Here is a 16,408-nt window from a genome sequence, read left to right as displayed (position 1 = left end):
TCAATCATGTCATGTGTTATTGTCTGCTACTGGTAACTCAACCCACAGAGGAATTGTTTTGTGTCAGGGCTTTATACTTGCTCAGCGTGGCAGATTTCTTGCATTTGTCCCATTTTGTACGAGTAAAGGAAACGATAGGCACGAGAGGTGTAAGTATATAAATGAGTAACGAGCCGGACCTGAGCAATTGGCGGCCTTAATCAAGATTCTGTTTGTGGTCCCAATACACTCCCAACATAGCAACCAACTGTCTTCTGCCATTAATAGTAATTTTATTATGTCACCCTTGTTATTGGAATGGTACAGATTGGCTTCTGGGTCAAAAAAAAGTTTCAATAGTCAGTGTGAATGTTATAGAATTTATATTCAGTTGCTATTATTATACCAGATTTCAATCGACTAAAATGTTAAATTATAAAAACTCATATGTGAATGACAAAATGCCATATAATAGTGGTATTCTATAAAATAAATGTATCAATGTGTGACTATTAAAACAAGCAAACAATACCAGAGATACAGCAGCATTAAAGCCTCTAAAGGCTAAATAGTTAAATTAGAATACTTGACTTAGAACTAAACTCTGTGTGTGTTTGATGGGAGCTTATGATCCAGCAACATTAATCTACTGAATGTCAATTTTTTCCTTTTTTTCAATGCTAAATCGTGTACGTTGTGCTTGAGGCATTGATAGTGATTTGTTTTACGTGTCTATCTGACCATTTCCTACTCATACAACTCAAATCGTTTGGACAACTACTTTTGTCCATTTGCTGTATGAAAATGAATGCGCTTATTTTCTATGTCTTTCTTCTCCAGGACCTGCGTCAGTGTTCATTGGGTCGGATCCTGAGGGCGAACATCGCTACACAGGCCTTCTCCAGGATGTTCGTCTGTACAGGAGTAAGCTGAACCGCAGCCACATCCACGAGCTTCACACCCAGCCCACTAAAACAGACCTGCGTAACATCTCAGGTTACCTGCGGTACCGGCAGGATGAGAGGCAGAAGTCGTTTGTGGTGGAAGTCAGGGATGATAATGAAGAGGAGGGAGAGGAGGTGTTCTATCTACAGTTGGTAGCAGTTCAGGGTGGAGCGCGCCTCCCTTTCCCCAGACCCACTGCTACATTACGAGTCATGAAGAGTGACAACGCCAATGGGCTTTTTGGATTCACTGGTGCCTGCATACCTGATGTAAGTGCACATTTAGGCATTTAGTGGATCATTATGTAAGACGAACACTGCAAATTGTGAAATTGTAGCACTTTTAATGTACTCCTGACTGGTAATCAAAGAAATGTATGATCTTCTGAGTGATCCCTTGTTTGCATGAACACATTACAGCAGCATTTGTCAATGTCATCACTCATATGTGTCTACAGAGAAAACTATATACATAGAAACACATGTAATGTAATCCAGACAGTTTGTCAGTCCCTGTCCTGCTGCATATTTCATCAGTCTTCATGCCTGGCTGCAGGGAGAGCATGCTCTCCGTTTTTAGTTGGATTGGATGCGTGGGCTCACATGTTGGCCCCTCTCAGGTAGAGCGACAGCTGGCGAGGCTGCAGCAGGTCTGCCAGTCTTAGAACATTCCTGTAGAAGTGGATGAGGAGTTCCAGCACTGGAAAGGGGAGATCTTGTTCCTCGTTTCCATCAGCACAACAGGTGGCAGGGCCGGGGATGGCATTCCATCAGAACTAGAGGATCTTCTTCATGTCTTAGATCCTTTGGGGATAAATAGACGTAGAGGCATGTGGGCTATCAGGTGTTCCCTCTCTAAATCACACTAATACTGTGCTGGAATTAGACTAAGCACTCAGTATTTATCTTTTTATCCAGTGGTTCGGAATCAATCAATATGTTTATCCCCTTGTTTGTTCTCATAGACCACAGAGGAGGGCTCCACTATCTCTTGTGTGATTGAGCGTATGCTGGGATCTCTGGACCACGTCTACGTCAACTACAGCGTCAACCAACTGGACAGCTTGGACAGCGAAACACCAGCCCATCAGGATTTTGTTAATGCAACTGGAGCTGTGCTTTTCATGCCTGGACAGCGCTCTGAGGTGTGTGTGAGAGTGACTCAACGGTTGGACTTGTATTATGTCATGTGATCTTAAATGAGCTGAGTTTATCCAGGGTCACACAAAGTGCAGAGACTCAGTGGGTTAAAAACAAGTGTGATTCACCTCATGTGCAATGTATTTCCATATTTGCATTTTGATTGACAAAATATTGTGTGTTTTGTTTAACAGCAAGATTTCACAGTCACTCAAATGCAAATGTTTTTGGTCAACCAGCACCACCTAGTGGTTGGTTGTTTGTGAATTTACTGATGAGTCAACAGGTGCCAGCTCATAATTAAGCTTTTACTTTGACTACTGAAATAAAAGGCATTTTTTCAATGGTATAGCTTGAACCACATAATACAACTAATGCTTGTACATCTTTCTGTAAAGGTATTGAACCTGTTGGTGTTGGATGATAACCTCCCAGAGCTGGCAGAGTCCTTTCAGATCACATTGGTGTCAGCTGAGTCCGGTGATGGGAAACATGGCTCCACCCCCACCAGTGGTGCGAGCATCGACCCAAATAACTCCGTTAACACCGTCACTGTCACAGCCAGTGACCACCCCTATGGTATTCACTCACATGCCAAAAAAACAGTAATGTTGCTATTTTTAGCAATAAACGATCTGTATTTAATAGGTTATGTTGTGACAAGTGGCTTAACGGGTCAGCTAAATATAATTACACTCTCTCTCTCTCTCTCTCCATCACACCTTTCCCCTCCTTTCGTCAAACACACAATCTTTCCTAACCCAGGCCTGCTGCAGTTTCAGCCTAGCCCTCCAGAAGAGGGACTGATCTCTCCAGCTTTAGAACCTGCCCACATAACTGTTAACGAGGAAGATGGACAAGTCCGTCTGCTGGTGGCCAGGGCCCAGGGCCTTTTGGGAAGGGTCATGGTGGGATACAGGACAACCCCATTCACAGCGTCCAGCCCTGAAGACTACGAGGTTTGTTGCCGCCAAAGTCTTACTGATGCATTCATTTCGATAATGTATCAATAAGCAGATGTTCAGAGAATACATTTTGCCTGTTTCCTTGGTTATCTCTTTCTTTGTATCTCACTGGCAGGATACAGATGGCATGCTGGACTTTCTTCCAGGGGAGAGGGTAAAGTTCATCACTGTGACCATCGTAGACAATCCTGTCCCTGAGCTGGACAAGATTTTTAGAGTGGAGCTCTACAATGCTGATGGAGGAGGTGAGACATTTGAGCCCTAAATCTTGACGGCACAGTTTTTCCATTAGTTTTAGTGACATTTTACAATATTCTGAGGCTTAGAAATACTCTCGACTGTTTTTTCTTCATTCTTTATCAACTTTAATTAGAGCTGAACTGACCCTGCCCTACTGTCTTTGTGTGTTTTGTGTGCCGTGCTCCTGTGTGCTCCCCCCAACCTACGTGACTTCCTACCTACCCTACTTCCTCTTTGCCCTTCCGCCTCTACTCCTTCGGTGTGATTCTAACCTGGTGTGACACTTGTTGGATCCTCGTGTGTGATCCATCAGTGGATCAGTTTCTGCGTAGTGAAGGAAGTGGTAGTGGGGAGAGTGACACTGACTTCCTCCTTCCATCCTATCACCATCATGGTAAGTTTTCCCCTCCTTTTGTTCCCAAACTGCTTCTTGTCTCCATTACCTTCACCCCCACACCCACACAATTTCCCTCTCCCTAAGACTGCAAATCTCAAGTCAAGTTTGGGATCAAGTGACATGTTGCTGCTGCTTTCCGACTAATATTTTTGGCTGGTTGGATAGAGTTGTTAAACAAGATTTGGACTAAAATGCTGGAAAATCTCTTCTGAACGCTTTATTTCTCAAATTCTTGGGTGAATTTGTCTGTTGTTTTCTATCAGACCAGGAATCCCCCAAAATTGTCTTCTAACGCTTCACATTAGTTAAAAATGTTTAACTCGGTCTTAAGTGCATTTACGCACATATTGTATGTGTGTGCATGCATTTGTGTTTAATTGTGTGTTATTTGCATTGTACTATAACCCCTGTGAGAAGTACCCAAGGAGAGGAATGTGGGAAAAGCAAATAGCCGTTCACACAGTAGGGGTGAGAGGTTGACATAGGAGACCCGAGTCTTTTATACTAAGTTTGGGTTGCTGTCACCTGTTCCTGGAATTAGTGCCACACACATTATGAAGCTGCTATTTCAATCTCTTTCAATCTCCTGACCATAATATCACTTTATATGGTAGTAAGAAAGTGTGTATTATTATTGGGATTTTTCTATTAAAACCACCAACTTCATTCATTCCCTCGCATTGGGTGCTTTTCATTTATTTCAGACTTAAACTCTTAAAAGTGCAATAAAAATGCATCACTAAAAGTAACACAGGGTTATATTTGGTGCTTTGTGTGTAGCCAGCTTGGGAGTTGCGTCCCACCTCACAGTGACCATCGCTGCTTCTGATGATGCCCATGGAGTGTTTCAGTTCAGTCCGGAATCCCTTGTTGTTAATGGAACAGAACCTGAGGATGGACGCAGCTCTGTGTTCCTGCAGGTCAGTGTAATGCACAGTTTAAAAATGAGAAAGTCTCCAGTGAGGCTCAAGGAGATGGATGTTTTCTTGTGTAAGCATGCTAATACTGCTCTTAGTCATGTTTTTTTAAATACAGTGTATGAATTAGTATTCTCCATTATCATACTATTATGTTTTCTTTTTGTTCTCTCCCAGGTGGATCGCTCCTTTGGCGACCTTTCCAATGTGACTGTGTACTGGGAGGCTGATCCCAGTTCTGAGGGGGAGCTCCTCAGCAGGTTTGGGAACATCACCTTTGGTGTTGGTCAGACGTCAGAAAACATCATCATCGATGTGGCCCAGGATGAGATCCCTGAGTTGGACAAGAGTTTCAACATTTCTTTGGTTAACGTCTCCCACGGTCGACTGGGTGTCCAGACATCTGCTACTCTGACAGTACTCGCCAGTGATGATCCTTATGGCATTTTTGTATTTGCGAATGCAACAAGGTCCATCCGACTTCCTGAAGGTGACTCAACTGTCTCCCTCACCATCCTGCGACAGAAAGGCCTGATGGGTCAGGTGTGTACTACTGTAGAAGGCTTAGAAACTTAATAAAGTATAGAAATGAAAGCCACTTGTCACTTGTAATGAATAAACCAACAGATGTACCAAATGTATAACATTTGGCATTTTTATTTTGTCTAGGTGCGAGTCACGTATGGGACACTGAATGAGGCTGATCCAGGACCTTATAGGACCCCTGGGGTGGGCCGTGCCACTGAGGGGTTGGATTTTGTTCCCCTCCTGGATTCTGTAGTGTTCTTGGCCAATCAGAGTGAAGCAAACATCACCCTCCGAGTGCTGGATGATGAGGATCCAGAAAGAGACGAGTCAGTGTTTGTGAAGTTGATCAGTGTTCAACTCATCAAAGGAGAGCAAGAGAGGCTCAGTAAGATCCTGACACACCCACTGAACGGACATTTTTCCCTGAAAAATGTATTTAAGACATAATGATGCTTTTACCATAATACACTAAACTGATAAAATATCCCTTTACTGTTCCTTCCAGTTTCCAACTCCCCTTCTCTGGGCCCCAGGACTGACATCGTAGCTCAGGTGATAGTGGAGGCCAGCGACGATGCTTTTGGTGTCCTCCAGCTGTCGGCTTCTGCTGTCAGTGTCGCCGAGCACTACGTCGGCCCGATAATAAATGTTACGCGCGTTGGTGGGATTTTTGCTGACGTATCTGTCAAGTTCAGAGCTGTGCCTTTGACCGCCAGAGTCAGTAAGTGTTGGGCATGGGGCATGGATTTAAATCTTTCTCTCTTTATTTTTTGAGCAGAACGGCCCCAAAAATATATATGTTGTTATGTGTGTTATCCTTTAGGTGAAGACTACAGTGTTGCCTCCACTGATGTGGTCCTTCTAGAAGGGGAGTCCAGTAAATCTGTCCCCATCTATGTCATCAATGATGTGGTCCCTGAGCTGGAAGAGACCTTTCTCATCGAGCTGATCAACCAGACCACCGGAGGAGCTCTCCTGGGGGAGCTTACACGTGCCATCATCACCATACTGCCTTCTGATGACCCTTTTGGTGCCTTTGGTAAGTAGGCAGGATATGTTTTGGTCCTTTCATATTATTTTGAATAATCTCTTAATGTTAACTTCTTAATTTTGTTTCTATCTAGTCTTCCAAGCTGTTCCAGTTACCATAGAGGAACCAGGGTCTAACTCCATTGTGGTCACGTTGCCTATAGTCCGTAATGCTGGTACTATTGGCACAGTGGTAGTCCAATGGCAGGCCACTGTCAATGGTGAACTAGCAGTGGGGGACATCAGACCCGCTTCAGGAGAGGTGAGATTCTCTCCTGGAGAGACGATGAAGACGCTCCGAGTGGAGATTTTGGCCGACGATGTACCTGAAATCACTGAGGTAAGAAACTGAGAGTCGTTGCCTGAAATTTGCTTTACAATTTAGGAAACATGGCAATAGAAAATGCCACTGTATGTGAAGTGATACATCCTTTGAAATATTTTACATATTTTTTGTTGAAATGTTTATTACATTCTTTCTACCTTTTCTAGATAATCAAGGTGAAGCTTACTGGTGCCAGTAATGGTGGAAGCCTTGGAGCTGATACATCTGTCGACATAATAGTGCCTGAAAATGACAACCCATATGGGACAGTTTACTTTGAACAGTCAGTTTACCGCCTTCAGGAGCCACTGGAGGGAATTTTTAAAGCCAATATTACTGTCCGCAGAAGGTACTTTTAATTTTCTGGATGTTTCTTGGTACATTTTTTAATGTATTCTTATTCATATTCAACCGCCCTTTCCTTTTTGCTGTCTTCTCTATCATCCCCTTTGCCTTTATTCCAGTGGTGGTCACTTTGGTCGATTGGAGATCGTGTACAGCACCTCTGAGATCGACATCGTTGGCTTGGCTCAGGCTGACGGCCAGAACCTGCTAATGTACTATGACCCGCCAAAACCAGGTGTTCCATCCACCGCCCTACTTAGGACGTTTAACATCACCGGTCAGGGAGACCCACTGGCTGCATGTGCAGCTGCCTGCCTGAGAGAGCGAGCCTGCCAGGCTTTCTCTCTGTCATCAGCAGTGACCCCAGCATCCTGCACTTGGGTGCCTTCAGGGTCTGACCAGCTGACCTCTGAATCTCAGGTTATGACTTATGTAAAAAACATCACCTCGGCTGCTGTCCTGTTCAGTGCCCAGGCTGTGGCGGGGAGCGACTACACCCCTGTAACAGCTCAAAGTGCCTTCATGGAAGATGGGTTTGGGGACGCCAACCTCACAGTCCCAATCCTGACTGATAAATTCCCTGAAATGGATGAAAGCTTCTCCATACAGATCCTAAAGGTAAAACCAAATGACATACATTTTGCCCTGTGTTTTTAAATTTCTTTAACGTGCATTCTGCTTTAACTGTGTAACAACTAAAATGTTTTACCATGTGCTGTTTAAAGGTAGAGCTGATAAATCTGACTGTGGCACAGAAGAACTTGCCCTCGATCGGACAGCCAGACGAAGCTGTGGTCACTATAGGCATGAATGGAGATGCGTTTGGCGTATTTTTGATATACAGCCTCAGCCCCAACACCACTAACGAGGGGCTCTATCTGGAGGTCCGGGAAGAGCCTAGAGTTGTGGTGCCCCTGGTTATAGAGAGGAGAGGAGGGAATCTGGGCACTGTCACTGTAGAGTGGAGGTTTGTTGGAGGGAAGGCCACACCAGATGCTGACTTCACTGGGACTGGAGGCACTCTGGTCTTTGACGGTAAGTGGGTCACTAACTCATTCAAGAATTATGTAAAAGCCAACATTTTCTCAGAATGAATTATTTGGGATAACATCCTATTAAATCTACTTTATCCTCTCTGCTTACAGGCGATCTAAAGAAGACAATAGAGATAGTAATCAGAGATGATATTGAGCCTGAGGACAACGAGAGCCTCATGATTGGTCTTGTAAATACAGAGGGAGGAAGTCGGATTCTGCCCAGCTCTGACACTGTTACTATAGTGATACTGGCTAATGATAATGTGGCCGGGATAGTCGGATTCCATCCAGACTCTCGTTCTGTCATCGCCAGAGAAGGTGGGTGGCTATTTGTCCAAGTACATTAACATCCTCGTATATTCCAAACCCTTTCCTCTGTCCCTGTCACTAGAGATGTGTCCTAATAATGTATGAGTGCAGGCGTGAAGGAATGCTCTCATAGTAATGGCAGCATGTAGCAACAGGTGGGCTCTGTGGTCGTCTGTCATTTTGAAATAATGTATGCATGAGCGGTTAAAGACTCCCTGAGTATAATACAGACAATTATAGAGACACCAAGAGATCTCCTGGAATCAACAGTATCAGAAAAGCACTTCACATTAAAAGTCCATTCATGTATCTTTCTTTTTTCTTTTTAATAGTAATTAAATTAATGTATTTTATTTATTTATTGAATACAGGCAAAATAATGCACATAACAAACACAAAAACATGAGAAAATGAAACTATAACCATAAAAAAATACAATAAAACAAAAACAATTAAAAATAACATTAATAGGATCTCTTCAGTAGTTCAGATAATTGGATGCACAGTGCTGTTACAATCAGAAACTTAAAAATGACAGGTTGTGCATATTAGTCCCATATAAGTGGTTTCTAGCAAATATTTTCTCCAAAAACAAATTGACTTTGCAATGTATTTTTTTTAGGAAACTTAAATTTTGATAAGTTTTTGTTCAAGCTATGAATATGAATATTTTTCTCAACAGACTGATTGTATGTATTATCCGGGGACAGTTTTCTTACAGAACCTAAATGGAACTATCTTTGCAAATCTAACTGTGAACTAATATTTCATATTACAGGTGAGAGGATGTCTTTATTGGTGTTGAGAACGGCTCCAGGTCTGGGTAATGTCACCGTGGACTGGACTGTAGAGGGGCCCCTTGTACGCCGGACCTTCACCCAAACCTCAGGAACACTTTTCTTTACTGAGGTGAATACTAGATGGGGATCATTGAACAGCTAATTGTGGGATCATAGTTGGAACACATTTATTGCACAGTCGGTGATACAGACTTTGGCATTTAGGATCTTCTGTCAACTAAAAACATATTAATTGAAATGGTGCAGCTGTAACTTGTTTTCTCTTGTTTTCTTGTTGTATTTATGTGTTTGGGGTGTGTCTCCTACAGGGAGAGCTAAATGACACCATCGCCCTGCAGCTCCTTGATGATGCAACACCAGAGGACAAAGATGAATACAAAGTTTCCTTGTCCAACATACAAACATTTGGTAATGCATCTCCTCTTTGTATCTTTGTGGTTGATAATTGTGTACCTAAAAATAAGCCCAGTCAGAGTTAACATTCGCCTGACTTCCACGCAGGTGTTGTGGCGACAGGTCATGCTGCGCTGGATGTTCAGGGCAGCGAGGCGGTGCTCACTGTAGACACCAGCGATGAGCCGTATGGGCTGCTGACCATCGCCCCGTCGTCCCTCAGGGTGGCCACAGAGGAACGGGACCGAACTATAAACATCTACGTCAACAGAGAGTTTGGAGCCTCAGGTCAGTGGGCCAAGTGTGAACACAAAAACATGTACGAAATAAATGGGTTCCCTTTAATCATTCCATCTATACCTTGTAACTGATGTCATACCTCAATGTTTGTGTACAGGAGCAGTGAATATCACCTATGAGGTTTTAAGAGGTTCTCTGCAAGACATGTCCCAGGTGGAGGGTGCCCTCGCTGATCCAGGACAAGATTTCATCTCTGGGACTGGTTCTGTAATCCTTCAGGATGGACAGACTTCTGTTGCCATCCCTGTCACCATACTCGAGGTAAAGACAGTGGCTTTCTTCCATTCATTTATTTGTCTTACTATAAACTTGATACTTTATGTCTGATTGGTTTTTAGCTCTTATTCTCTTCCTGATACAAGCTCTACTTCCTTGAAGCAGATTTGATTGAATGTGGAATTAAAAAGATTTTCATTTCCATTTGTTTTACTAGGACGACATTCCTGAGTTGCAGGAGTTCTTCCTGGTCAACATAACATCAGCAGTACTCATCACGACTCTTGCCACTGTTCCCCAACTAGGTATGAAGCAATTTAGCAGCACAGAGCTGATTTGTCGTTATTAGAGCTGCAACTAACAATTAATCAATCTGCAATTATTTTTCTCAATCAATCAATTAATTGTTTGAATGTCAGAAAAATGTCCATCCCAGTTTCTTGAAGTATTGTTTTGTCAGTCTAAGCCCTAAGATATTCAGTTTAATATGATATCCACAAAATGTCCATATTTGAGAGGCTGAAAACTGCATATCTTGACATTTTTACATGAAAAATTACACTAAAAATGAATCTTTTATCGGAATAGTTGGCGATTATTTTTCTGTCGACTAATTGTTGACGCTCTAGTAGTTACTTAATTTTTCCTAACATCTTTGGCTACCATAGACAGTTGTGCCATGACAGTTTCAAATTACATGTAAACGTCTTGGTTGATTTTTGTCGTTGTTTTCCTCTGTTTGTTACACTTTTTTCTGATGTATATTGCTTTTTCATTTACTAGTTTGTGTAATTGTATGAAATAATCTTCCTTCTTCTCTACTCACAATTTCTCACCATCTGCTCTGTTTGATGAGTAGAGGTTGTGTATTGCACATTGCCAGGTAAAATACATAATAAAATGCACAAGCTTTGCCTAAAATGTCATGTAGTATGATGTAGAAATATTCCAGTATGATACATTAAACTACAACATTGTAGTTGACTGTCAAGATGTACCACGGAGGCGCTTGGTAGTTTCTGCTACTGCTTTTACATAATCCAAACCACAGTCCAATTTATGAATGAGTAACTTTAGAAAGTGATGAGTAGACAGAATACTACAGGCCCAGCAGCAGGCTCCCAGAATACTATCAGCCTACTGCATGGAGACACACAGTAAACACACAGCCGCTCTTTTGGCAGCACTCATTATGTGGCTTGGATGGTGAGATTGATGCTTTCCATGATTGAGGAAGCCTTGGGATTTGGTGGGAGCCGAGTAGCACTGTGTGGTGAGGAGAAAGAAAGCCAAACTAAACCCGTAGCTGGCCTCCCAGTGTCTTGGCCATAGAGTGAATGGGAGAAGACTATTCAGGGGGTCATAAATCAGTCCACCCAAAAGCCTTGGCTGCTCAGCCTCCCAAGCCACTTACAGGAGACGCTTCTTAGCTGTAATCCTTCGCTCAAATGTGCCATGACGGAAGTTAGATCCTCTGCAGTTTCCTCTTGCACATCTTTCTGTTGGAGCTTGCACTGTAGTTACAGTCAGCGCTGACACTAATGACGGTTCAGACATCATCATATGTTTCCTCTTTGTATAATGTTTTTTCCCCAGACACCCAGGGTTTGGTGGCAGAGGTTAGCATTGCTGCTAATGATGGAATTCGAGGAGTTATTGAATGGACAAACACCATGTAAGAAATGCACCCACAAAAACACATTTCTTGTGTTGATTTGTACATCAATTTTTTTTGCTCAATCAAATATTTTCTGGTTTCCAGGTTCGAAGTGAATGAAACAACAGGAGCACTGACTCTAGTGGCCTACAGGAACAAGGGGACATATGGAAATGTCTCTCTCTTCTTCTATGCTCAGAATCTGGAAGCTCAACAGGGACTGGACTACAACACCAGTGAAACGGTCAGCCATACACAGTATTCAGACATTACATACACAGACCCATACATAAATACCTGCACAGCATAACATATAATGCTTGTAGTAGCATTAATATCCAGAGAGAACAACTGGATTTGTTTTAGCTTCTCCAAGACCTTTCACCTCTTATCTAAAAAAAAAGGTCCTCCGTTCTGAAGCAGAGTAACTGAAGAAATCTAAAGAAAGTCCAGTTGCCCTTGACTAAGCCCCTCTAGACGTACCATGATTTTGATGTTGATGTTCACAGAGAGTCTGAAGTGAAGTGTTTAAACTGAAAACCCCTCTTTCCACACAGATGCTTCATTTTGTAGATGGGGAAAGGCATAAGTTTGTAGAAGTGCAGATCATCGATGACGCCATTCCAGAGGGAGCTGAGCGATTCCAGCTCATCCTGTCCGAGCCTTCCCCTGGGCTGGAGCTGGGCACCAATACCACAGGTAGATAGGAGGGCACATAAGGATATCATAGAATGTCTGCATATTTAGTTAAAATATCGATCATAGACTCTATAAAAGAAGTGGATGTAAGAATTTTGCATTTTGGCTGTTTTGCATTTTTTCTTAAATAAATCAGAATTAACCCAGGAAATTGCAATCGAATCATCTCTAATGATTAATAATATATTTTTTTCATTGTTTTCTTTTAGCCACCGTGAATATCTTGGCGAGTGATGATGGACATGGTGTCATTTCCTTCAACACCAGTGAGCATTTCTTATTGAAGGAGCCCACATCTGTGTCTGGGCTGAGTGAGAGTGTGGCCACCCTTCACGTGGTTCGGAACCCAGAGGAAGGCACTTTTGGTACTGTAACTGTTCAGTTTACCATCACTGACGCCAACGGCAGTCTCGCAGAGGGCGATTTGATGCCAGCACAAGGGTTTGTGGTGCTAGAGGATGGAGTCAGATTTAAGGTGAGACAGAGTTGATTTTTTTCTGGTTCGACCAGATTAATAATAAGAAAAAAACACATAAAAAACACAATATACACATGTATATTGTATTATATTTCAGATGCTGGAGATCTGGGCAGTCCTGGATGCTGAGCCTGAAGCAAATGAAACCTTCACTTTGACCCTGTCCAGCCCAACAGGAGGTGCACGGCTGGGTGACCAACTCCAAACTCTCATCACAGTCCTGGAGAACTTGGCTCCTTCTGGCTTGTTCCGCATCGGACCTACTCTCAACAGGTCTGAAACAAGAGTATACTTAACACTTGCGTTATACAGTTTGTCATACAGGGTGTATGTGTAGCTGTAAAATAATTTGTAAAAACACAGAACGGAACACACAAACGTGCAAAAAATGTGTTAATTAATCTATTTAACATGCTAAATTATATTTTCTCCAATGTGCAATATCTGTAAAAATGAAAAGTACTTTCAGGAAACAAACACAAAATATATATGTATATATTAATAATAAATGCCAAATAGCAGAAATGTGTGTATATAATGTATACAATGTGTATAGAATGTATGTATATGTCTTATTTTTATATTCTTTATTCTGTCTCTTATACCTATGTGCCTGTATCTTGAGCTGCTGGGACAACTAAATCCCCCCAAAGTGGGATAAATAAAGTCAAATCTTAACTTATCTTTATGTAGTCTAAATCAATGTGTGCTTACTGTACAGAACAAACACAGAAGTGGTTGCTGCTGAAGGGGGCGGAGCAGTCTTCCTCACCGTGTCTCGCAGTAATGGTCTGGAGTCAGCTGTCAGTGTGGAATGGGAGACGCAATCTGACACAGCTATTGCTTCAGGTGAGACCAATAAATGTCTTATTCCAATGTCACTCCAACTTCCTAAACACTCATAAATGAATATATTTTCTTCTGATGCTCCTTGAACCCCCCTTTTTCTCCAATTAGCAATCTAATTATGATTTCTTTTTTTCTTCTAGAGGGTCACCTCCCAGTTATGGGTGTGTACCAGAGCTTTGAGGACAACCCCACCTCTTCCTGGTGCTCCCTTCCCGGAGAGCCTTCCTTCCTGGCTATGAGGCTGGACAGTAGGCCCATGGTTGGATCCTCCCACACCTTGGCCACTCTTTATCGGTGGCAGGGTGTTTTGGTGCCAGTAGAGGTAGGCTAACAAGAACAAAGCCCCTCAACAAGCACACAATGTTTTTCTGCACTAATAACATAAGTGTAGCCTATTTTTTTATTTGCAGTTGTGTGAATGTTGATCTATTCTAGAACTGGAATGTCAGTGTTGTAACTGAATCTTCAATGTTTCAAACTATTTGTTGCAGCCTTACTTAGTAGCATAAAAATCTCTCTGACTCTCTGTTTTCCTCATTACAGTCTGTAAGGATTCAGCAGCCAAGCTCTTGTGTGGGGTTTGCAGTAAATGGTTCTACCTACATAGGCATTACACATAGTGGCCCTCCCTTCTCCCCTGCTGCCAACCTCAGCATTTTCAAATTGCACATGGACCTTAACATCACATTGGTAAGTATAAACCCAATTACAGTACAACTTCACTATTCTGTTTTTGTACCTTGCTTTAACACTATTTTCTTCTATATCTTCATATGGTTTCTTTAGGAACAAACCCTCGGTGTTGAAGCTCTGGATGTGAAACACTTCTCCACTGAAGGCAGAGATTATCTAATAGCATCAAGCCAGGTGATGCTGACAGAGCTTGGATTGTTTTCAGTTATGTCGAGATCATTAAAGGGTCCTCAATGGAGGAGCTTCAACCCCTACATGACTGAACTGAATTATTTGTTTGCTTCATGCTACAGATTTTTGTTTGGACCGGAGGCTCCTTTACCCTCCAGCAGACTCTTGACTTCGAAGAGGACATCCTCAGTGTAACTCCATTCACTCGTGCAGCTGTTCCGTACCTGTTGGTTTGCATAGACAGACAGACTGTAAGCTGCCTTATGCTCCAATGGACCAATGGAAGATTTCAGAATCCACAGCCTCTCCAACTCACCGGCAGAGCCATTCAGGTGGAGACAATCAACACAAGAGCAGAGGACACTCTCCTGTTTGTTGTAATTGAAGGTAACCTTGCTTTTATATCATATAACATGATAATGAATATTGTTATGTTTATTTTGCATATTTGAATAACTACTGCCATGCTCATTTGTATGTGAACATTCAGTCATGGAAAAAAAATGTTAGACCACCCTTGTTTTCTTCAATTTCTTGTTCATATTTAAAGCCTGGTACAACTAAAAGTACATTTGTTTGGACAAATATAGTGCTATCAACAAAAATAGCTCATTAGAGTTTAATTTCTTGATGATGATTTTGGTTATTATCAAGAAAACCATGGAAAATGTCTAGATATCAGCTCAAATATATATCAGCTTAAATTAAACTCTTATGAGCTATTTTTTGTTGTTATCATTATATTTGTCCAAACAAATGTACCTTTAGTTGTACTATGAGTTAAAATGAACAAGACATTGAAGAAACAATGGTCTCATATTTTTTTACATGACTGTAAGTTTAGGAAAATTAGAAAATTAATCCTCTGAATATTTTTTGTCACTTGCCTCTCAGGGCGTCCATAGTTAACTGAAACAAAATTGGTTTTAAGTGTATGAGCCTGTTGTTTGAAAAGACTGTGGTGCAGAGATTATATATTTTAAAGTGTCCTAAAATTGGATTCAAGTACACTTAGTCTACAGTATGCTAAGAGGATGGTTGCGCTTTTGCAATAATAAGATGCTTTTTTCTGTGGTTGTACTCTCGGTGTACTTTCTAGTGGATTTTTGCAGCGGTTAGATTTTGGTAAGGATAGTACAAACAAATCGGTGATACTTTAGAAGGCATGCAGAAACTATGAGTCTGTTAAAGACAGAACAGCCTTGTTCTGTTGTCTCAACTAAAATGACAAAATTCATAGTGTAGGCCAGTACATATATTTGTTCTACGCTCTATATATTTTGATGAGACATAATCCCTCTGAGTCTGCAAAAGTGGCAAGTTTTCTTGGTTCAGACCTGTTGTGGGTTTACGGGAAAGGCCTCAGCGTGGAGCGGAGCAGAGCCACAGCGGGACTCAGAGGTTGTAATTTGTCAGTCTTGGGTGTGTCAGTCAAACCAGTCCTTACTTTACATAAACATGCTATTCTAGCATGAAAGAACGTAAATCATTGTGTGTTTTTTGTGAATTCCTGTATCTTTCTCCAGGTCTCTCTTCATCCTGTGAGGTGTTACAGTGGGGCTCAGGTCAACCTTCACCACAGCTCTATCAGTCCATTCCTCACCCAGGCCTCACCTCTGTTCACCCCTTCACTGCTTCTTCTGGGATCAGTAAGCACAAATGTCTTAAACTGCTCTTCTGTAAAAGTCATTTTTATTCAGTTGTGTGTGCACATTTAGAATTAATTGATCAGACACCCTGATTAAATGTTTCTCTTCCTCATAGTTCATGTCCTGTTAGCTGGAAGAAATGGCTCATCACTCTACTCCTGGAGGTCTGATGTCAACCTGCTAGCCATGATCCTGAGGGCCCCTCCTGCCACTAGCTTCCTGTCTCTCACGGTCCCGTCCCTCAACACCACCAAGACCCTCTTGGCTTCTACTGAAGAGAATAGCTCCACCGTTTATGAATTCACTTCTGTCTCCAACCAGTCTGATTTCATACCAAGGTATCAAATT

General features: G+C 42.0%; 1 protein-coding gene across 1 annotated transcript in view; it reads left to right on the top strand.

The window, feature by feature from the left end:
* Positions 1-16,408, top strand: part of adgrv1 (adhesion G protein-coupled receptor V1) — a 124,994-nt gene that overhangs the window by 31,155 nt on the left and 77,431 nt on the right. Inside the window, exons 22-54 of the mRNA XM_059337387.1 lie at positions 820-1,193; positions 1,889-2,068; positions 2,462-2,642; positions 2,829-3,022; positions 3,144-3,273; positions 3,582-3,662; positions 4,446-4,585; positions 4,760-5,125; positions 5,252-5,495; positions 5,616-5,831; positions 5,934-6,149; positions 6,235-6,479; positions 6,632-6,813; positions 6,929-7,427; positions 7,535-7,844; positions 7,955-8,164; positions 8,934-9,064; positions 9,264-9,363; positions 9,457-9,636; positions 9,746-9,909; positions 10,082-10,169; positions 11,461-11,539; positions 11,627-11,765; positions 12,079-12,220; positions 12,430-12,695; positions 12,796-12,971; positions 13,420-13,547; positions 13,688-13,869; positions 14,091-14,237; positions 14,334-14,414; positions 14,534-14,798; positions 15,938-16,060; positions 16,176-16,398. Of these exons, the coding sequence (XP_059193370.1) occupies positions 820-1,193; positions 1,889-2,068; positions 2,462-2,642; positions 2,829-3,022; positions 3,144-3,273; positions 3,582-3,662; positions 4,446-4,585; positions 4,760-5,125; positions 5,252-5,495; positions 5,616-5,831; positions 5,934-6,149; positions 6,235-6,479; positions 6,632-6,813; positions 6,929-7,427; positions 7,535-7,844; positions 7,955-8,164; positions 8,934-9,064; positions 9,264-9,363; positions 9,457-9,636; positions 9,746-9,909; positions 10,082-10,169; positions 11,461-11,539; positions 11,627-11,765; positions 12,079-12,220; positions 12,430-12,695; positions 12,796-12,971; positions 13,420-13,547; positions 13,688-13,869; positions 14,091-14,237; positions 14,334-14,414; positions 14,534-14,798; positions 15,938-16,060; positions 16,176-16,398 (6,382 nt within the window). The remainder of the gene's footprint in view (positions 1-819; positions 1,194-1,888; positions 2,069-2,461; positions 2,643-2,828; positions 3,023-3,143; positions 3,274-3,581; positions 3,663-4,445; positions 4,586-4,759; positions 5,126-5,251; positions 5,496-5,615; positions 5,832-5,933; positions 6,150-6,234; positions 6,480-6,631; positions 6,814-6,928; positions 7,428-7,534; positions 7,845-7,954; positions 8,165-8,933; positions 9,065-9,263; positions 9,364-9,456; positions 9,637-9,745; positions 9,910-10,081; positions 10,170-11,460; positions 11,540-11,626; positions 11,766-12,078; positions 12,221-12,429; positions 12,696-12,795; positions 12,972-13,419; positions 13,548-13,687; positions 13,870-14,090; positions 14,238-14,333; positions 14,415-14,533; positions 14,799-15,937; positions 16,061-16,175; positions 16,399-16,408) is intronic.

Source organism: Centropristis striata, chromosome 7, assembly GCF_030273125.1.
Source record: "Centropristis striata isolate RG_2023a ecotype Rhode Island chromosome 7, C.striata_1.0, whole genome shotgun sequence".
In the NCBI taxonomy this organism is placed as follows: Eukaryota; Metazoa; Chordata; class Actinopteri; order Perciformes; family Serranidae; genus Centropristis; species Centropristis striata.
The sequence above is the reverse complement of the archived record's forward strand: the minus strand, read 5'-3'. Positions and strand labels throughout refer to the sequence as shown.